The sequence below is a fragment of the Xenopus laevis genome, chromosome 2L, assembly GCF_017654675.1.
Source record: "Xenopus laevis strain J_2021 chromosome 2L, Xenopus_laevis_v10.1, whole genome shotgun sequence".
Classification (NCBI taxonomy): domain Eukaryota; kingdom Metazoa; phylum Chordata; class Amphibia; order Anura; family Pipidae; genus Xenopus; species Xenopus laevis.
Genome location: NC_054373.1, coordinates 45,845,031 through 45,867,796, shown reverse-complemented (window position 1 = coordinate 45,867,796; position 22,766 = coordinate 45,845,031). Strand labels below are relative to the sequence as shown.

Here is a 22,766-nt window from a genome sequence, read left to right as displayed (position 1 = left end):
AGGGCCTCGCTTGCCATAAGGCAAAGAGAGAACCTTGCCTCAGGCATTATGGAGCGGCCAGTTAGCAGGGGTTGCAAAAAGCCTCTGGCAACTTTAAGAGCCATCTCCTAAAGACTCCGTTTAATCCAAATAATTAAATTTTTTAATAATGTACATTTTTTAATGTACATTAATGTACATTTTTAATAATGTAATAATTACATTTAATAATGTAATAATAATTCACAGGCATCTATAACTGCCCTAGTTCTTTCTGAGTTCTATAACAATCACCCACGTGTGTGCCATATTTCTGCTGTTTCTGCACCATTAAGATAATGTTTGCTTAAGAAAGGATTGTTGCAAAATGACGCTGAGTTTATTAGGGATTAAACTGTGGAGTACACAGTATTTAAATCCCTGAACAGAACTCCCAGGCTAGCAAGATTAGTGAACTGGAAAGTGCATTTTGTATCGTAGCCTGGTTATACATTCATTCTTGTCTGTATTAATATCATTGACTGAGGAAAACATATGGAGTACAGGTATGGGATCTGTTATCCAGAAACCAATTATCCAGAAAGCTCCGATATGGCCATCTCCCATAGGCTCATTTTTTATCGAAATAATCCAAAATTTTAAAAATTATTTCCTTTTTCCTGTTATAATAAAACAGTACCTTGTACTTGATCCAAACTAAGATATAGTTAATCCTTATTGGAAGCAAAACCAGACTATTGGGTTTATTTAATGTTTTCATGATTTTCTAGTAGACTTAAAGTATGTAATATATTTCTAGTAGACTTAAAGTAAATATATTTTGGAGACTTGGAGGAAAGAATGTCAAATTCTTCTTGAAATATGCCTCAGGCTATGAACAATTTACCCTGAGCAAAATGAAAATAAATATTCCGTACTTATAAATAGTGCATTATTTCCCATTATGATTCTGAATGTCAATATTAAGCCTTGCCAAGATAGAGGAAAGGTTACCCGAGGATATGCCTAGTTCTGAATGCATATTGTACTGTCACATTTTTGTAGTTGTACATTCTTTAAATGTCGGATTTTGTGCAGGATTCAGCAGAATCCAAAGGCTTTGGGCAATAAACTGCACCTAAACAAAAATAATTCAATTTTTTTAATTATTTATTATAATTAAATTATTTCCTTTTTTAACTGTAATAATAAAACAGTACCTCATTGTTGATCCAAACTAAGATATAATACATGTTTAAATTTGAATTTTTCAGCTCTTTTAGTGCAGCAAACACTATTGCAGTCTCTGTAGTGTGGGGGGGGGGATTGGTATCAGCTAGGCCACAAAATACTGTTTTTAAAACACAATTAATTATTAATAGAATATTTTTAATTCAGTCAAAAATGCTGAACTGCTTGGAATCCTTCAGAATTCCCCATTTGATGTTTAATAAATACCCTTTCATTAATAAATTATATGCATGATGTTGCATTTCACATTACTTAGCAGATGTCTGCAATTACCCTGAAATTCTGGGAAAATTTTAACCCTGATTTGCATGTGTAACATGTTTGTATCCTATTAACTAAAAAAAATTTTTTTTTCAGTTGTTTAGAACTTTATAGTCACATGGCTTCAAGAGTTCAGATTCATGTTCAGTAAAACACTGGATTGGACCAAATCCTAATCCTGCAAATAGAGAGAGGGCTCATTTGAATCCTGAACTGAATTCTGTATTTGATGCATCTCTAATTAAACTTGATTAATGATTTGTTATGGGTAACTACACTGGTGCAATTAATCACCTCCTAGATACTAAATCAGACCCTCTCTGTATACTATCTTCAACTCTGCTGTAGTCTCAAGTCCCTGTAAAGTGTTGTAAAGGGAGAACCTGCTTCATGTCATGAAAATATTGACTTACATGTCACATTCTGTCACGGCTCGAGCTATGCAGGTCAAAGTCTGTCCTTTACTTGTCCTTTGTTCCAGAACTCCTGTTAATGGCATTCATTTACCATGTTAAATTTGAAATTCAGTGGGGCCTGTTTTTAAACATATTACTGCTACAATGGAGCCTCAATACCAGCTGTTATATCAGAATTTTCACATTAACACTGATCGTACAATATATTAAATATATTTAAAAAAGGACAGTCATGGCCCTTTGCCGACTGCTAACTTTCCAGTAAGTAGCTCCTGCAAAATATAGCACAATGAATTGTTTAATGATTACCGCACCTTTACAGAAAGGGGGTTAATTGTTAATTAGCCTCAACATTACAGTTTTTGTCTGTATTGGCATTCATAAATAAAGCCCTAAAAAAGGTAACAATCCTTCACCTCAATATGGAACAAGGTGCACGATTCTGTGAGCCTAAGGGGAGTGGAAATGTCTTCTGTGAGTCAGAGGTGGACTATCATGTTTTCTTCTCAGTCTGAGGAATCAAATATACCTATGCATAAAAATATGTACTGTATGTTTAATTTACTAGTTAAAACCAAATGACTTGAGCTCAGGTCCAAAAGGGGTGTATTTTTCCCTTTAAGTCATAATTTTACTACTGAGAAATACTGAATTTTTGTGTTCAAAGAAACAAAAATGATGATTATGGATGGTTTGATCTCTCTAATAGAACCCAGTCACAGGCCTTCTTCCTGCTAGCAAAGAGCAAAAAGACGCCTGGGTTCGAGACAATGTGTACAGTATTCTGGCGGTCTGGGGATTGGGAATGGCATATCGCAAAAATGCTGATCGGGATGAAGACAAAGCCAAAGCATATGAACTAGAGCAGGTACAGTATTTTTATTTTATTAGTTATTTATGTAATAGATATGCTTGAAAAGATACAAAAGTTAATTTCAAGGAAACCTTAAAGGAAACAAAAAATGACAAATTTAGACATGCCTCAATGCACTTTGCTTAAAAATAACTGTCAATACTTGATTACTATTCTATTAAGTGCCAGGCCACCATCTTTCCTTAAGTAATTTATAAGTAAAATTTGTAATATTGGCCCAGCCTTGACGGATATTTTACTCCCTAGGCCAGTTGTGTACCCTTCTGGCGGGTAGAGCTGTCTAACAAATTGACACCTCCAGTTACTAACCGTTTCCTAACTCTATTTTCGTAAATATATACCCCTTAGTGATTTCAATATAAAAACAGGAACAAGGTTTAATCCTGAAAGCTAAAATATATCTGTGGAGGCCTTGAGCAATATGGGGCCTTTACAATCAGGTGCATTAGTTGCATTAAATATCCCGTTATGTTTTGCAGAGTGTCGTAAAGCTGATGAGAGGAATTCTGCACTGCATGATAAGACAGGTAATGGATAATTAGGAATTCATTATTCATATTTAATATACATCTTTATTTGATAGATAAAAAGTTATGTAAGTTATGTAAGTATTAAAAACCACAGCCCCCCTTAATGGGGATATAAAGCAATGTTTCAGTCTGTTTTGAAGAAGATTTGTAAAATATACAGTAACCTAAAATTGCATATGTGCAAGAAAGGAATAGTTTATGAATAAGCAGTCACGTTTAGTTTTTGTCTTTGTCAAAATTAGCATTGCTGAACATACTAAATACTGAATTATCAATTTGTGGACGTTCATATATTTAGGGGGTTATTTATCAAAGTTCGAGTTTTAGAGGTTTGTGATGTTTCTTATACCTTGAATGAATTCACAACAATTTTTCTAATGTGAGAAAAAACTTTTAATTGCTGAATTCAGGGGTGAAACCCTGAAAACTTGAATGAATCGAATTTTCCGCAGGGAAAAACTTGAAGTGCTCGAATTAATCAAGTTTTTCAGTGAAATCCACTGAAGGCTATTAACATCTTCAAATGATGCAAGGGACCTCTGCTATTGACTTCTACATGACCTTGGCAGGGTTTTAGCTGGAGTCTTTTCGGATTCAAGCTATTTCCAGCTACGGGGTATAATAAATCTTGAAAAATTTGAGTTTAATTTTTAGTTATTTTAACCCTAAAATTTTTTACATTTTTTAACGTTAAAAATGAGAGTCTTTGACTGAAAACAACCCTCGAAAACACAACTTGACCGTAGAAAATTCTGCCCCTTAATGGGAAGAAAAGGGAATATTGTCATGTATCATTCCCCCTTCATTTTTGTCCTCCTGGTGTGCTGCAGGGGCTATTAAAATTAAATAATGCAGTGTTCATGATACAGAAACCAGATGACTGCATGAGAAAGAAAAGGTTACATATGACTTATCTGTATAAGCTTGTTACCTGTTTGATTTGACCCGAACATTTTATATAGGTTCTTGTTCTTAACTGTTTGTTCGGGATTCAGCTGTGTGAAACCCAAGCAATATTTTGCCCAGTATGCTGATGTCACAATGCACAAGCACACCCCCAGATATCATGACCTCACCCCCAGATATCATTGCTCTGCCCCATCATCATCCTGCCCTTTTGCCAGTTTCTTTCAGGGTCAAAAGTGGCAACCCTATATCTTTGTCTGGAGCAGGCATTCCCATATTAATACTGTATTTCTCACGCATCTGATACCACAACACAAATGGCTTGACCGTTTCCATACTGTACAACTGTATTTCATGTGTGTGTGTTTTTATTTTGCAAAAGAGCATAATTAGGAGACAAAGGCCCTTTGTAAGCAAACTTACTAAGAAAAATGGCATGCCATAAGTCTTTCTCCATTCAGCAACTTCTTTATTGCCAAGAATTTAACAAGTGAATCTTATCATAAAAACAATATTATGCTTTGTGTTTGCCAGGTGGATAAAGTTGAGAAATTTAAACACACGCAGAGTACAAAAGATTGTCTGCACGCCAAGTACAACACAGCAACGTGCAGTACTATAGTCGGTGATGACCAGTGGGGGCATCTGCAAGTAGACGCTACCTCCCTATTCCTGTTGTGCTTGGCACAAATGACTGCTGCAGGTGATGTGTGATATGTTCTTATTGTTTCCTTAAAGGAATTGTTCAGTATAAAAATAAAAACTGGGTAAATACATAGGCTGTGCCTTTTAATATAGTTAGTTAGCCAAAAATGTAATATGTAAAGGCTGGAGTGACTGGATGTCTAACATAATAGCCAGAACACTACTGCCTGCTTTTCATTTCTCTTGGTTTCCACTGATTGGTTACGAGGCAGTAACCAATGAGTGACTTGAGTCATAACTGCTTTTGAATCTGAGCTGCATGCTGAGGATCAATTGCAAACTCACTGAACAGTTATGTTCCAAGTTGCTGACTAACTCAGAGTTAGAGAGCTGAAAAGCAGGAAGTAGTGTTCTGTTCTATTATGTTAGACATCCATTCACTCCAGCATTTATAGATGAAAAATTTGGCTAACTATATTAGAAACATATTTATATTAGAAACATTTTTTATTTTGCAAAGCCCATTTATCCAGTGTTCCTTTAAGCTCATCAGATCCAATATATAAATATATATATATATATATATATATATATATATATATATATATATATATATATATATATATATATATATATATATATATATATATATATATATATATATATATATATATATAATACATGCCTAGTCTGCTTTCTGCTATGTAGAGTTCTCAGGGGTGGAACAGTCAGTAATACAGGGGTCCCCAACCTTTTTCACCTGTGAGCCACAGTCAAATGTAAAAAGAGTTGGGGAGCAACAAAAGCAAGAAAAAGTCCCTGGGGATGCCAAATCTGGTAGCCTGTTTTGTGGACTGACTGCCTATAGGAGGCTCTGCTTGGCAGTACACCTGGTTTTTATACTACCACAACTTGCCTCCAAGCCAGAAATTTAAAAATAAGCATCTGCTTTGAGACCACTGGGAGCAACATTCAAGGGGTTGGTGAGCAACATGTTGCTTGTGAGCCACTAGTTGGGGATCCCTGCAGTAATCTATACTCAGCCCTGATTGACAGGCACTGTAATTTCTCCTATTTGACTAAACTCATATCTTGGGGAGGGGAACCCCTACCCCCTGACACTCTACAAAGTACGACTTATACTATGCATGGTGAAGTCTTAATTATTTTTAAATATTACATTCAAAAATGTTATGTATTTTTTAAAAGTGCACAACTGTGGAGTATACTTATTTCAGGAATCTAATTCTGCCATTGCTTATAAATGTCCCATGCCATTTCAGCTATGGGACAAGGTGAGAACACTGCTACATGGGGCACTTCGAAAAATCCCATTACTCAGAGAGCCTATATAATCTACATATACCCTTGTGACTGTTGCACTCCATTTATCTTCCACTTTCTGATTTTTACAAATTTCAGGAAATTACACAAGGCTATTTTTTTTAACAAAATCATTCTGCTTTGCAAGTATGTATAGAATCCAGCATGTATAGATGAGTAGCAAGTTGGCAGATGTTATTTATATATGTCACTGATTATCTAATTATATTCTTCGCAAGGACCAAACATGGAGTAGCTTCTATTTTTGTATCTCCTTGCTGGCATCCTAAATCTGTAATACAGCTCTTTGTTAATGTATTTTTGCATCCTTTAGGCTTACGCATTGTGTTTACACTGGATGAAGTTGCCTTTATACAGAATCTTGTTTTTTACATTGAAGCTGCTTATAAAGTTGCTGTAAGTAAATAAAGAATTCAAATTTGCCTGCAAAATTTTTGCTTTTACTAAGTGGTTCACCTTAACCTGGCTTTTTTTTAATGTTAATGTTTTTTTAGTAAATACTATAGAATGTCTTATTCTTTTCACCAGGTCTTTATATTTTATTTTTTATTTGCCTTCTTCTTTTGCTTTTTTTTCAGTTTGTAATTTAAAATCCTATAATTTTTTTTGGGGGTGGGAGCACTGTACCCAGCAGCAAAAAAAATATTTCTCTTTCAGTGTCTTGTTCAAACCGCTGCCTGGTTGCTAGGGTAAACTGGACCCTAGCGATAAGAAATTCCAAACTGCAGAGATGCTGAACAAAAAACCAAATAATCAAAATACCACAACATTTTAAGTTCAGAATATAGCTTTCTACATCATACTAAAAGTTCTTTTAAAGGGGTATTACCCAATTAAATGAGCAATTGCATACAGTAAAGTCTATGTTTTCTTTATATACTGTACTGTACTGTATTTACTGTATATGGCTGAAATGACAATAAAATCCACTTGACTTGTAGTGCTTTTGTAGCTTTTACAAAGTAGTATATAGTATATGACAAAATATCAAAATTTTAGCTGGCATCCAAAGCACTTACACGTTATCTTTTGAGAGCAATTGTATACTGTGTGACTATGAGTGTTCTCCACCTACTGAATAGTATTCAGTGCAGGGACATAACACGTAGAATAATCCCCCTCATTCCCCATTATCTTACCTTGTGCTACTTAGGAATGGCTCACGCCTTGTTTGCATTGTTTTGTTATCATGTATATTGTATGTATAATTGTCTGCAAAATTAATTAGGTATGGATAAATAAAATAAATAATTTGGTCTTTAATTGTAATCAACCATAGTTTCTGACAAATTCAGTCTTTAATTTGCTTCATTTATACCCCCACCCAGGATTATGGAATGTGGGAGCGAGGGGACAAGACAAATCAAGGGATTCCTGAACTAAATGCAAGCTCCGTGGGCATGGCAAAAGTAAGGCAAGCTTTAGTCACACCTTACAGACATATATATATATATATATATATATTATAGTTTTACCATTCAGCTAAATTATTAATATGCTGTAAAATCTGTTCTCATGTAAAATAGTGTTTTGTAATATTAGTGCTTCAACTTTATTCTGTACTTACTGTCATCAGTAGTTTGAATTTAGGATAAATATGCCAATTAGAGCCGCTTTTAGGCCTGGATTTGTGGAGAGACCACAGACCACCAAGGCCTGGGCCTAGGGCGACAGGATTTTAGGGGGCGGCATGCTGCCCAACCACACACACATTGGTTCAGAGACCCTGGGGATGCGCAGGCGATTCAATGGGTTTTAAATTTCCTGTGTGCCAATTCCCATTGCTCCGTTCCCGATGATGAAAATTTGAGCGAAAAGGTAAGGTATTGGGGTTTGGGGTGATGAACGTTAGTGGGCCTTGGGGCGCCCGTTATGTAAATCCAGCCCTGAGCGCTTTATCAAAATTCGAGATAGAGAAAAAAATTGCGTATGGGGGAAAAATGCCAACTCAATTTTTTTGATAAATCAGCCTCTGCCCTACATTGGGTGAATTAGTGCTTTTTACTGGCTGTTTAGATAATCTGTAGTTCCAGATCCGCCAGTAACCCCATGCTTTTGTAGAACTGGGACATTGGCTGCTCAACTATAAAGCAATTTGCATTAGATCATCATTTTCTATCAGATTTAATTATCTGAAAAACACACAACTAATGACAGAATACCTTTATGTCTTTGCAGGCTGCTCTGGAAGCTATAGATGAACTTGATCTGTTTGGAGCTCATGGGGGACCCAGATCTGTGATTCATGTTTTACCTGATGATGTAGAACACTGCCAGGTGGGTAAACCAAACAAGGCACAGAGGACAGTGCACATTTGTAATTTATACATGGGCTCTTATTAGGAAAAATGTAATTAAGAATGCTGTGCTGCTTGTACTTTTTTCTGCAAAAAATGGTTTCTTTTCCACTGCTGTTGATTTGCGTTATTAACAAGTTTCCACTACTGCATATTTTACTTTGTTTGCTAGCTGTATGTGAGGCTTACAGAAATTAGCTCAGTCAGATCATTCATAATTAGAAAATTTAAGGAATGGTTGAAGAAAGTAGAGGGAAAAAAAGGGTAGATGCAACTAGAATTAAGACATTTTAGATTGTTTGGTGAAATTAATAAAAGCTGCTAAGAATAGACAATCTTGGGGGTCACCTAGCCCCTTAGTATGAATGATTATTTGTATTGGTTTTCCAGTGTAGCACAATACATGATATATAGGCAGGGCCAGAACTAGGGGTAGGCAGAAGAGGCAGCTGCCTAGGGCGCAATAATAGGGAGGCGCTGGGCAGCTACCTCTAAAAACTTCTTCTTCTGCCTACCCTATGTCCTAGTCTTTCTTTTTCCCTCTTGACACCCTCCTCTCTTTTGTTTCTCCCTCCCTCCATTGTTGTCCTCTCCCTCACTCAACAAGAAAAGAATCCGGAAGCGGAGAATTACTTAAACAGGGGGTCTCACTACTGGGAATATATTAGGTAAAACACACTTTATTTAAAATACACATACATATTAAAAAACCGGTCATAGCAGCAATATGTTAGGTTTAATATGTACTGTATGTGTATTTTAAATTTTGTAGTGAGATCCCCTGTTTAAGTAATTCTCCTCTATACAGATTATTTTCTTCTTAACTTTACTTTCTGGGGAGCTTCGGGTAAACTTTCCCTTAAAATATACTGGGTAATTATATGAATGTTACACATCTAGCTATCTAGGATATTTTTTTCTTATGCCCTCCCTCCTCTCTTCTTTCTCCGTCGCTCGCGTATGCCGGGACGGGGCTTGTCGGCCGGAGGTGGGGCTTGTCGACCAGGGGCGGGGCTCACCAGACGGGTTGCTTAGGGCGCCTGGCGGGCCTGGTCCAGCCCTGTATATAGGGTCAGATTTGTCAAAATGTCAGATTAGCGTTTACCACTAAAAAATTCACCTACTTTCTATTCATTCCTATGGGACTTTTAAAAGTGTATTTATCAAATGGTGAACGTCAACTTTATTTTACAGTCAATCCTTTATTCAATGTTGCCACGGGCTTCAACCTCCAAGGAAATTGATGCCGGCCTCCTTTCCATCATTTCATATCCTGCTTTTGCTGTCGAGGACATAAACATGGTTAATGTGACAAAAAATGAAATTATCACCAAACTCCAGGTATGATTTTTGGGAGAGTCAGAGAGAGCAGCTAATATCCAGAATACACGTTTAACCTATACTATAAACAGTACTATTTGTAATATCAATATCAAGGGGTGGTTCAACTTTAAATTAACTTTTAGTATGACATGATCAGTAAATTTGCAATTGGTTTTTATTTCCAGTTAGGAATTTCAGGAGCTGTCTGGTTGCTAAGGTCTTGTTTATTTTAGCAATCAGGCAGCGGTTTGAATGAGAGACTGGATTATAAACAGGAGAGGGAGTGAATAAAGAGATAAGGAATAAAAGTAACAATAATTATACATTTGTAAGCTCATAGGCTATGGGCACACAGGCTGTTGTTAGCGGCTGTTGTCAGCCTGCGTATTTTTGCAGGCTGAGATAAGCAGATCTGCTCAGTGCCCCTGCTCCATTGATTTGAATTTGATCAGCCTGTGTCTGGTCACACACTCACCTCAGCTTCAGCTCTGCTGTGTGTGACTGCACACAGACTGATCAAACTCAAATAGCCATAGAGGAATCGTTTTTTGGCAGCCCGGGTCAGTGACCCCCCATTTGGAAGCCAGAGAGATATAAAAGAGGAATGTAAATAACTCAAAAACTATATAAAAAAAAAAACAATGATAACCAATTGCGAAGTTGCTAGGAATAGGGTATTCTATGACATACTGAACATTAATGTAAAAGTGAACCACCCCTTTAAAGCTTCTGCTTAAGCTGGCCATAGACACAAAGATCTGATAGTTCGAATCCTCGAATGATTGGACTTCCCTAGCTCCCGACCGGCCACTAACCATTCAGATCAAATAAAGTAGTAAAAGAACAGATGAGCCGATGTTCTGCCCCTGACAGCAATCGTACGAAAGTTTATGTCCGACAAAGCTAGTGACAGTCTCCCTCTGAAAATCATCAGATGGGCAATACATGCAGAGATATTATCGGCAGCCGACAGGAATCTTTTAACCTGGCCAATCATCCCAATGACTAGGGTTGCCACCTTTTCTTAAAAATTTTACCGGCCAGTGGGGGGGGTGGGAACAAAAGGGGACGGCCTTGATGCAAAAGGGGGCGGAGCAACACACACAATGGGTAGAAGGCTGAAAAAAAGGTAAGTTTGAGCGAATTGGGGACGGGCCAAGGGCTTTTTTTAATGGTATTACAAATTACCGGCAACTACATTGCCAGTAAATTTGTAATACCGGCTCCGGCCTTGGCAGGTGTTTTACCGGCTAGGCCGGTAAAATACCGACTGGGTGGCAACCCTACCAATGACCGATCTCCATGGGAAAAATGTTGGGTCTCTCCACGCACGGTCCGAAAATCGTATGAATCGAGGATTCGTGTGATCAGATCTTTGCGTCTATAGCCAGCTTTAGCCTTCTCCTGCAGCCCCTGATGCACTAAACACATTCACATGCCTAGCCACAAATTTGTACCATTGCACTCACTACAACACTAGTCCAGCTAAAGCTGTATATTTATTGCTACATGTTACTGTAGGAGTTCAATATTATGCCTATAGTATAATAAAATGAAGGCCATAGATGTTTATCTGACAAACTTTTTTATAAAGTACAACATTTCTGTGATCCATGCTCCCCAGACCTTGACAGATATGACTATACAATCAACCGGGAGCCCATGGAAAAGGCCTGTACAATTGAGGACTTGATAGGCACCTACTGTGCTGATTAGATAGCCTTACGTTTTCCAACAGAATTATCTTACTGAATGGTCACCAACTGGCCGCATGCCATACATAGCTTTGCTTGTTTTTTTCTGGGTTACAAAAACAAATCAAGTGAGAACCACTTCATACAAGTTGATTTATAGCCTTGCCACTGGCTGGAGGTTTATCAGTTGTTGCTGTCTTTTTTCCTTAAGGGGAGATATGGCTGCTGTCGTTTTCTCAGAGATGGCTTTAAAACACCAAGAGAGGTACCAGATTGTACTATATGTATAATGTACTTGTTTGTCTGGAGTGTATTTTCTTTCTCATATTATCTTGCTTGTTCCATCCTCCTGTTTTACATTTCTTATAACTAGTGATGAGCAAAATGTTTTACCAGGTTTTTCCCATAGACTCCAATGAGGGAAAAAAATTGTCACAAGTAAAAAAATGTTGTCGCCCATTGACCAAAATGCATTTGGAGAGTTTTTCGCCGTTTTGTGAATTTTTGGTGGAAAATTGGTCAGAATCGCCCTTCACTACTTATAACCCTTATTCTTTTTTATTCTATCTCTGTTGCTAGAGGAAGGTTGATATCCTCTCCCTCTCTTTTATACCCTTTCTTGCCTTTATGTTTTAGTTCTACACACAGCCACTAATTTTTGTTTGCATGGTTATCCCATAACTATTGCCTTATATTGTTATACAGGTATGAAACCTGTTATCCAGAATGTTCAGGACCTAAGGGGTCTTTCCCTCATTTGTATCAACATACCTTAAGGCTACTACTAAGTCAATTAGTATTTATTAAACCCAATAGGATTGTTTTACCAATAGGGATTAGCTGGGCACTTAATTATTACAAAGAAAAAGGAAATCTTTTTTTAAAAAACAATTATTTGATTAAAATTGAGTCAATGGGATATGACTTACTGTAAATCGTATCTTTCTGGATAACGGATTTCCAGATAATGGATCTCATACCTGTAAATACAGTAAACTGACTGTGTGAGACTGTGAGGCAGTTTATAACATCTTGCTATACTTCTGCATAAATAACAGTTAAGGCTGATGCTTTTTAAACATTCTGAATTGTTTCTGTGCAACTCATTCAAATACAGGACCCCAACAGGTTACACTATGACTCCACTGAACTCAAACTCTTTGAGAATATTGAATGCGAATGGCCTTTGTTCTGGACATATCTACTTATTGATGGAATTTTTAATGGAGATCAGGTGCAGGTAAGAAGCATCATGCAGTTTCTGAATTATTAGCCTTCCTCTTTTGACTTTTTCCAGCTTTAAAATGGGTTCACTGGCCCCGGCAGCCAAAAAAACTATTGCTGTTATTCTACTTTGTTATTGTTATTGCTTCTTATCTTTCTATTTAGTCCCCTTTCTTTTCATATTCCAGTATCTCATGCAATGCATGGTTGCTAAGTTAAATTGGACCCTAGCATCTCGATCATTGCTGAAATTCCAAACTGGAGAGCAGCTGGACAAAAACCTAAATAAATTAAAATCTACAAAACAAATGAAGATCAGTTGCAAATTGTCTCAGAAAAACACTGTGTGCATCATGCCAATGTTAAGTTGAAGAGGAACCTTTAAAATGCAAACTCATGAGTTCCCACTTGTAATTGCAGATGCAAGAATATCGGGAAGCTCTGGAGGGAATTCTCATAAGAGGAAAGAATGGAATTCGTCTTGTGCCAGAACTTTATGCTGTTCCTCCTGAGAAGGTGCTTACCTAATAATATTTACTTTACATCATCTGGTAATAAATAGTCATCTTCCCTCCCATTTCTATGTTCTTCCAAAGCAGTCATTTCACTTTATTATCTAGGTTGTTGCCTGGAATGTAAACGGAAGCATTCCTATTATCAATTCTACCAGACGTTACTTGTGGTGCCTTACATGCAGCCAGTAAGAAGATCCATTGACTTTTTATAACTGCTCCTAGCAATAATCAAAATGCCTTGTTTTTAGGAGTCAGTTCCAGCCTAAGTGTGACCTGCTGTGATTTACCTGCTGGTTTGCCATTGCTTTTATACTGTGTCTCACTTTTGGAGTGTTGCAGGAGCGTAAATACAGAGCAAACGGACCCAGCTGCTGCAGGGAGCCCAGGAGGTATAGGGGGCTCATGATGCCAAAATAAAGAGCAATTTCAGCATATATTGATAAAACAGGACAACCTCTGGATATGTTGGGGGCCCTAAAATCTATTTGCTGTGGGGCCCAGTAACATCTAGTTACCCCACTGGAGTGTGTTCAAGCATAACTTGTTCCTGACCCTTAGGCCTGACCCTAAGGGTCAGGCAGATTCAGGGAGATTAGTCCCCCGGCGACAAATCTCCTCTTCTTCAGGGCGACTAATCTCCCCGACTGCCTTCCTGCCGGCTAAAATGTAAATTGCCAGTGGGATGGCACTTGGAGCGATTCGTTATCCGAAGTCGCCCGAAGTTTCCTCGTGAGTGCCATCCCGCCAGCAATTTACATTTTAGCTGGCGGGAAGGCAGGGGAGGCAGTTTGGGGAGATTAGTTGTCCAAAAGAATAGGAGATCGGCGACTATTTTCTCCGAATCTGCCTGTGTCCTGACCCTTAATGTGATACAGATATGTTTTGATACTCCTCTACTGAAATTTTTGTCTGTTCAGATAAATTGTCTGTGTTAAACCAGGTAAAGTAAGATTTAATTTAGCAAATTTAGTGTGCATGTCTTTTTTCAGCCTTAGTTACTGTTTTGCTAATAATGTAAGCTTCATACTGAAACTTACTTATATCTAAATATATCTTTTGGGGGGGGGCTTCATTTCTTAGCAAATGTATTAGAGCTCAATGAAATAACTAATTCCAGTGCAATCAAAATCGAACAAAATAACTGCCTTGGCACAAATTCTGCATGTAAAATTTCTGGTGATTCCAAAAGAAGTGAGCTCTAATACATCTAGGCCAGTGATCCCCAACCAGTAGCTCGTGAGCAACATGTTGCTCTCCAACCCCTTGGATGTTGCTCCCAGCGGCCTCAAAGTAGGAGCTTATTTTCTAATTCCAGGCTTGGAGACATGTTTTGCTTGTATAAAAACCAGGTGTACTGCCTTACAAAGCCTCAGTGTAGGTTGCCAATCCTTATAGAGGCTACCAAATGGCCAATCACAGCACTTATTTGGCACCCCAAGAACACTTTTCATGCTTGTGTTGCTCTCCAACTCCTTTTACTTCTGAATGTTGCTCACAGGTTCAAAAGGTTGGGGATCCCTGATCTAGGCAAAAGAAACCCCCCTAAAAGATATATTGGATATAACGTTAATTCAAAACCAAACTCCCAACTTCTGCATGAAGGCGAGAATGAAGAGAGACAGATGCTGCGATGGGTAGAGTGAAGATAAACTTGATTATTTCAGAAACGGTTCAGAGTTTTTAATTGATAATATTTAAAAATGTCTTCTTTCAGTGTGATGAAGCTTATATTAAATTGCCATTTTCCCCTTTAAAGTGAGAAGCCATAGATTTTCAGAATTTGCCAATAGTCCAAGGACCTACTCTCAAAATGATTGATGAGTTGTGTTCGTACCATTTGTAAACAGTGTGTTATAAAGTTTTATACAGTTATATCCCTGTTGTTATTTTTACATTCCTCATTCTGCTGCACCATTATATGTAAATGTCTATACAACATAAACCCTGTGTCATTGGGGGGGGGATCACAGTCTGTCATCTAGAGTAGGTTATGCCTCCTGCCCTGTGTTGTGTAATGAAGTTTTAACTGCCTTCATTAGTATTTGTAATATGCTCTTGTCAGTCAGTAGAGATGAAAGAATAGTAATCTGATGCTAGAGTACAGTAACTCGCTACATGATGGCTATGGTTCAAAGCCTGTCTCAATGAGCTCTGTCAGATGGGGAACATTAAATGAATTGCTTGTCTGTATCTATGAATCATGCTTGTAAATGCACTGCAGTATATACAACAGTACATAGGCAATATTGATGTTTGTTCAGTATTAAATCTATTCAGTGTATCAGGAAGAAAAATAGAAAACATATGCACTTGGCAAACTGTAGAAATTATAGCATAGGTTAAGTTTTAACACCTTCCAAGCTTTTGATGTGTACAGTAACGTCTGAATCATGACGTGGTCCTTCTATCAAAGAACATGGCTATCATTTCAGAATCTGAGAATACAGAAGCCTTAGAACTCCATGATCCTTAGGACTTCAGGCATAAAAAAGTGTTGCATTAATCCCACTCCATTTGTTTATGGTGATCATTTATTTCAGCCCAAAACAGTTTATTAACCATATTCAATTTACAGACAGAAGAAGAGTACCACAACCCTCACACAGTTGACCGCAGACCTTTAGGGAAGACACCTCACCTATGGGGACAATCGCTGTATATACTGGGCTCTCTTTTAGCTGAGGTAACTTCTGGCAAGTACCAATGTAATATTAGTTTGAGAAATGTGTTTACTATATAAATTTGAAATTGTAAAAGGAGTTAGAATATACACGATCAATAATACTCACTCTGGGTTATGATTGCTAGCAAATTGGAAATTAGGGATGCACTAAATCCAGGATTCGGCTCAGGATTCAGAATACTAGAACTTCTTCCAGGATACAGATTGGGCCTGATAAGTCGAACCGGATCTGAGTCTTTAAAGTCTTGTGACTTTAAAGCTCTTTCTGACTGAATGCAACAGATTCATTTTTTTTCAATTTTTTTTATGCAAAATGGAATTTGAATTGAACTACTAGGTGGGGGGTTAGGGGAGGTGGGACAAGGGTACTTCAGGGTAGAGTCCTGCTCGGGTCCAATTGGAAGGACCTGGATCCACTAACCCTTAACCCGACCCGGACCCACCATCCAACACCTAGAGCAGCTACCCGACTCAGGCCCTATAAAATTAGACTTGGCTTCCAACCCGGGACCAGCGAAAGTGACGTCCCTCTGTTGCCAAATCATCAGGAAAGGTATTAAAAAAAATACCTACAGTGCTAGGGAGAGAGGGAGGGACCAGTCCCGCACTTTCTCAGATTACCCAGGCAGGTTACCCACATATTACCCCATGGTCAGGGAATCAGGGTTTTCTACCCAGAACCCGATCTCTTTGTGGGTATTCCTCAGGTGCCCGACCCGGTGCAGGACTCTACTTGCAGGCACTCGTCGATTCGGCAAGAACTTATCACATAGCATTTCTTGCTACTCGGGTTTTACAACTGTAATGCTACACCTGTGTAATTATTTGTTTCTCTGTCCTAGGGATTTCTAGCTCCCGGAGAAGTAGATCCTTTGAACAGAAGATTCTCTACAGGTTTTAAACCTGATGTTGTAGTGCAAGGTTTGTTTGCCATTACTTGTTATGTATGCATTGAACAGGGGCAAAGTTTGAGCAGATGTAGTAACCTGACAACCAGTCCTGGTGGATTAATAGTTACTTGGTGACCTAAGTATACTTGCTGTTCTATGGAGGATTAAAAATGCATATATGCTGTAATGTACACATTAGGGTAAGGATTGCGCTGAGCCTGCATGGTAACATTTAGGGCATTTAAATAGAAGCCAATTTCCAGATCTAGCCTATGTATGTAATCATAAAAATAAAAGTTGGCTTCTTACACATATGGGGGCAGTGCACAAAAACACAGGCTCTTGGTTCCAATTTAGTTGTCCGGAGAAAACTGACCCTTGTTACACTACCTTCAAATTTCTGTAGCACACAGTAATGCGGCTATACAGGCAAACTAAATGTTGAGATATTCATTTATTTCTGTATAACTTTCAGTTTCAGTTCTGGCAGAATCTAAGAAAATTAAGAAAATGCTTAAAAACCATGATATTGAAGTACAGAGCTTTAGTGATGTCCGACCAATCAGAGTGCAGCCGGCAAGGATTTTGAGTCACCTGTATGCCAAGCTTGGTAAGTACTTGATATGAATGGAATTGCAGTATCCTGCGGGAATATTGTTTGAACATTGGTAGGTTGTTTTAATGATCATACTTTACATTATCTATATATATGTTTTAGCGATTGCAACACAAACTGTAAAAGTATAACTATATTATACATGTAATTCACCACAATTCAGCTAAGCAAGGTGTCAGAAAACCTACCTGGAACACCTTCCCATCTTCACACTAGCTCCCAGGGCTTCTTCAACTCCTCCGTTTATGGCTCTGCCAAATCCAACTCCCCAACTAATGTATTTTCTATATTGAATGAAAGAACACAATATACAAGGCATTTCATCGCTGCCCAAGCTCAGAAATTTTAAAGCCATATGAAGACGGTGTCTTCTTTTGGGAACAAACCAAAGAACTACTGACTAGGAAGCTGACACACTACACTTTTGGTCATCCAAGCCCGTCATTCTAACAGGAATGAAGTATGGTCCAAGTTTGGGTCTAAATCTATAACTAAGCCTATGTCATTGTGGATTTTTATATTATGTGTAATATACAAACATTCCTTAAAGGAGAAGGAAAGGCTAAAATTGCTTTAGCTTTATCAGAAAGGTCTATATAAATACACCAGTAAACACTCAAAGTAATGCTGCTCTGAGTCCTCTGTCAAAAGAAACACAGCATTTCTTTCCTTTTATTGTGTACACATGGGCTTCTGTATCAGACTTCCTGTTTTCAGCATAAACCCCCAGGGCAGAGCTTGAGCATGCTCAGTTTGCTCCTCTCCCACTCCCTCCTCCCATCCTTGCTGTAATCTGAGCTCAGAGCTGTAAGTGAGCAGGGAGAGACTCGGGTAGGAAGTGATGTCACACCAAGCTTATATGGCAGCTTCTATCCTAAACAAACAGACAGTGTCTAGAGCTGTTTACTCAGGTATGGTAAAGCATTCTGCAGAATAAATATAGCGTTCTAGCTTGCACTATTGTGGCTGATGTGTTGGCAATAAACTGTCTTGGAGCTTTCTTTCTCCTTTAAACCTATAGTTTAAATGAAAGACAACAATGAAAACAATTAAGTTATAATAGTTCAGCTGGACTTCACACGAGTGAAACAATTACATACACACTGGCCTTAATTCTTAAAGCAGAGAAGTACTTTATTATGACTGTAATCTGTGAAATAGGACTTTGTAACATATTGTATTTTTTTTCATTGCAATTTAAATTTATTAGGAAAATGTACAGACTCCGACGCTAGTTGACCAAAATGTCTTTCTATTACATGTAGGGATGCACCGAATTCACTATTTTGGATTGCAGCGAACCTCTGAATCCTTTGCGAAACATTTGGCCGAATACCGAACCGAATCCTGCAAATTAGGAGTGGGAAGGGGAAAACATTTTTACTTCCTTGTTTTGTGACAAAAAGTCACGCGATTTCCCTCCCTGCCCCTAATTTGCATATTCTAATTCAGATTCGGTTCAGCCGGGCAGAAGGATTTGGCCGAATCCTGCTGAAAAAGGCAGAATCCTGGCCAAATTGCAAACCGAATCCTGGATTCGGTGCATCCCTAATTACATGACTCTGACTCCACAGCTCTGCTAGCTACCATTCATTAGCTGTGGAGAGGCATCATATCCCAATAGTTATATATGAATGATTAAAGAATTCCAAAGACAGTAATGTCAGAAATATAGGGGGGGGGGGTAAGTGTTAGTCCTCATTAATGCACATATTCTGATCATACATCATGTACATCATGCATATCTTCAGTTCATAAATGCATGTCTCCTGGATGATTAGGAGGTTCGGGGGATGGGTGGAGGCCCTAAAAATGTTACCAGCACATATTAATTTCAATGAAACAGTTTATAAATCCCTCTTCTTCCTTCCAGAGGACACTGCAAACAAATTCATATACAGACATGCCTTGCATATATGATATTTCTTTTGCAGGTCAAAATAAAGCCATGAACCTTAGTGGCCGCCCATACCGTCACATAGGTGTTTTAGGGACATCTAAACTGTACATGATCAGGAACCAGATCTTTACTTTTACACCCCAGGTAAGAGTCATAAAACATTATTTTTATATATATATATATATATATATATATATATATATATATATATATATATATATATATATATATATATATATATATATATATATATATATATATATATATATATATATATTGTCTAGATTTAGTAAAAGACAAACTATAAAAAAGAAACAAAGTTCATTCATTCAATATACAGCACTTATGTTGTGTAAATACTTTCTGATTACTTTTCTTTATTAAAGAATTGCATGTGTTTATGTTTTGGTGAAAGTATTAAGTTAAACCATTACAGCATAACCTTTTCCAGCTAATTACATCGTGATTTCTTTCAAACCACATTTAACCATACACTTGCTAACACACAATCATCTGTTTTCCCCCTGCCCCAGTTTACAGATCAACACCACTTCTATCTTGCTCTGGACAGCAGAATGATTGTTGAGATGCTTAGAACTGAACTGGCCTATTTGACTTCGTGCTGGAGAATGACTGGGAGACCAACACTCACCTTTCCCATTACTCACTCTATGCTCAGTAAGTGTGGGTTTGTAGTGGCAATGCAGTATTACTAGTGGTGTCCACACCTTTAATTCCGCGCTGCTCTGATGTATACATATATGTGTATAAACAGGTACAGGGTCCATTATCTGGAAACCTGTTATCCAGAAAGAGTAGAATTACTAGAATGTCATCTCCCATAGATTCCATTTTATGCAAATAATTAAAAAATTTTAAGCTGATTTCCGTTTTTTCTGTAATAATAAATCAGTACCTTTTACTTGATCTCAACTAAGATATCATTAATCCTAATTGGATGCAAAACAGTCCTATTTTATTTAATTTTTAAATAATTTTTTTAGTAGACAAAAAAATAACAACTAACAACATTAAGCAACATTACGTATATACTTTATATAAATAAGCAGTGTTGATTTATGTTGTTAAAATGTTTACATTCAGATTGAAAACTATGGCTTCTGAATCCAACAACCTCAGGACTGTAGTTTCCAACTGCTGATACAGATGTTGGTTTGTCACTGGTCTTGCACTTTAATATAGTTTCCTTTATAAATACAAGTCCTCTATTTTTAGAGCACTGTCATTCAAGTACACACTTAAGACAACTTTCTGCTTAACATTCTATGCCAGATGCTTAGTGCAAAGCTACATGATAAAATATCTCTATTTATAATCCCATGCGTGCTCTAATGTCTGCCGTCTTGTATGTGGCCTGCAGCACGTAGTTTGTGGAATGTAGTTTGAAGGACACTGCTTATGTCAGCTACTGGTATTAAATGATTTCTAATTCAGACAGAAAATGCTTGGCTGCAAAACATTACCAATATTTTTACTATACTCTTTAAATAAATGTCATTTTAACACAACACTGTGGGGCACATTTACTTAGAGTCGAATATCGAGGGTTAAGTAATCCTCGATATTCGACCGTTGAAGTAAAATCTATTTACTGCATTTCCTATGATCGAAGGAAAAATCCATCGATCGAACGATTTTCCTTCGATCAGAAAATTGTTAGGAAGCCTATGGGGACCTTCCCCATAGGCTAACATTGCACCTCCGTAGGTTTTAGTTGGCGAGGTAGGGGGTCGAAGTTTTTTTAAAGAGACAGTACTTTGACTATCGAATGGTCGAATAGTCGAACGATTTTAAGTTCGAATCGTTCGATTCGAAGTCGAAGTAGCCAATTCAATGGTCGAAGTAGCCAAAAAAATCATTCGAAATTCGAAGTTTTTTTTATTCTATTCCTTCACTCGAGCTAAGTAAATGTGCCCCTGTGTGTTTCATAGGCTTACAGCTGCGAAAGTTGTAGTTCAACAGCTGGCTGAATCGAATAGGCTACTACGACCTTCGTCTTCGATTCCAACGATTCAAACTAAAAATCGTTCGACCATTCGATATTATCGTTCGATCGATCGTAGGATTTGTGCTAAAAATCGAAGGATTTAAATTTGACCCGTAGTAAATGTGCCCCTTGGTGTTGTATAAATCACTGGCATAAAATAACCATCATATAAATATCAATCACAACAAAGCTCATGGTATACCTAGGAGATGCTTTAAATGGTGTTGCAAAGCACCGGGAATATATATTTCATATTATTGCATTTGTCTTCAGTTTTCCTTTGAGCTTGAAAGCTAAATGTCATGTGTTTGTCCTTGAATACATAGTTTATTTAAAATAAATATGCTGAACATTTTACTGAACAATGGTGTGATTCTGCTAGAACTAATCATAGTTAATTTGTAATAAAAAGTATTTAAGCATTGTTTATTTGCTTTAGTGTCCTCAACTAGTGAGCTAGGTATGTAAATTCGTTCAACATATTTTTCTTTTCTGTTTTTTTAGATGAGGATGGCTCTGACATTGATCCTGCAATTCTTTCTACAATTAGAAAAATGGACGATGGATATTTTGGTGGAGCAAGGTAAACATAATTGCACCATGGCTGTAATTTGTCAAGAAATCCGCCATTCAGTTTGCAGTTTGAATGGCTAGACTACAAAACCAGCCAAATGTATTGCTTTAACAAGACATATTTCTTCCCATGATTAAAGCACATATTTGGTGTCTGTATGTGATCAGTATGGGTATGTAGTGCACAGAATATTTGTGTGTGCCCATGGTAAGAGGCCTGAATGTGATTATTTTGTGAGAAATGTCTGCATCTAGAGCAAAGACATTAGTCTGCATGTACTGTATTAGATTTAAGGCACATGGGGCATTTTGCTTATTAATGCCTTTAGCTGAAAAACAGCAGTGGACAGAGTGTCCCCTTTTTGATTTCATAACAGCAGGATTGGTGACAGGTGGACAGGGGCAGTTTGAACACTGCTGTTGTCAGAAAAGCACATACTATACTTTGTGTGCCACTGACCTTAATAGTAAACGCAGAGGCACTTTAAATAGTAAGAATAGTCTTTAAAGGGATACTGTCATTGGAAAACATGAATCAGTTAATAATGCTGCACCAGCAGACTTCTACACTGAAATCCTTTTTTTCAAAAGAGCAAACAGATTTTTTTATATTTAATTTTGAAATCTGACAAGGGCCTAGACATATTGTCACTTTAACATGCAAACAATCATCCAGCAATTAAGTGATAGGAGCTTACTTTTGAGGGGTGAACGCCAAGCGATGTGTTCACCCTCACATCCTGTTAGAAGAAATCCAATAGTAATTCACAGCACTCCCAGATAGTGATAAAACCGCCTTTATTGCACTTTACATCTGGCACAGAAACTTTTCAGACCTCTCGGTCCTTTGTCAGCTTG

General features: G+C 37.6%; 1 protein-coding gene across 3 annotated transcripts in view; it reads left to right on the top strand.

The window, feature by feature from the left end:
- LOC108708020 (phosphorylase b kinase regulatory subunit alpha, liver isoform) overlaps positions 1–22,766 on the top strand; it is a 68,888-nt gene that overhangs the window by 6,925 nt on the left and 39,197 nt on the right. For all 3 annotated transcript variants that reach the window (XM_041581816.1, XM_018246269.2, XM_018246270.2), the window contains exons 3-18: positions 2,596–2,754; positions 3,240–3,287; positions 4,731–4,899; positions 6,499–6,581; positions 7,514–7,594; positions 8,364–8,462; positions 9,677–9,823; positions 11,711–11,764; positions 12,617–12,739; positions 13,144–13,239; positions 15,814–15,921; positions 16,764–16,842; positions 17,287–17,421; positions 19,362–19,471; positions 19,861–20,005; positions 21,840–21,918. In XM_041581816.1, coding sequence (XP_041437750.1) covers positions 2,596–2,754; positions 3,240–3,287; positions 4,731–4,899; positions 6,499–6,581; positions 7,514–7,594; positions 8,364–8,462; positions 9,677–9,823; positions 11,711–11,764; positions 12,617–12,739; positions 13,144–13,239; positions 15,814–15,921; positions 16,764–16,842; positions 17,287–17,421; positions 19,362–19,471; positions 19,861–20,005; positions 21,840–21,918 — 1,715 coding nt within the window. The remainder of the gene's footprint in view (positions 1–2,595; positions 2,755–3,239; positions 3,288–4,730; positions 4,900–6,498; positions 6,582–7,513; positions 7,595–8,363; positions 8,463–9,676; positions 9,824–11,710; positions 11,765–12,616; positions 12,740–13,143; positions 13,240–15,813; positions 15,922–16,763; positions 16,843–17,286; positions 17,422–19,361; positions 19,472–19,860; positions 20,006–21,839; positions 21,919–22,766) is intronic.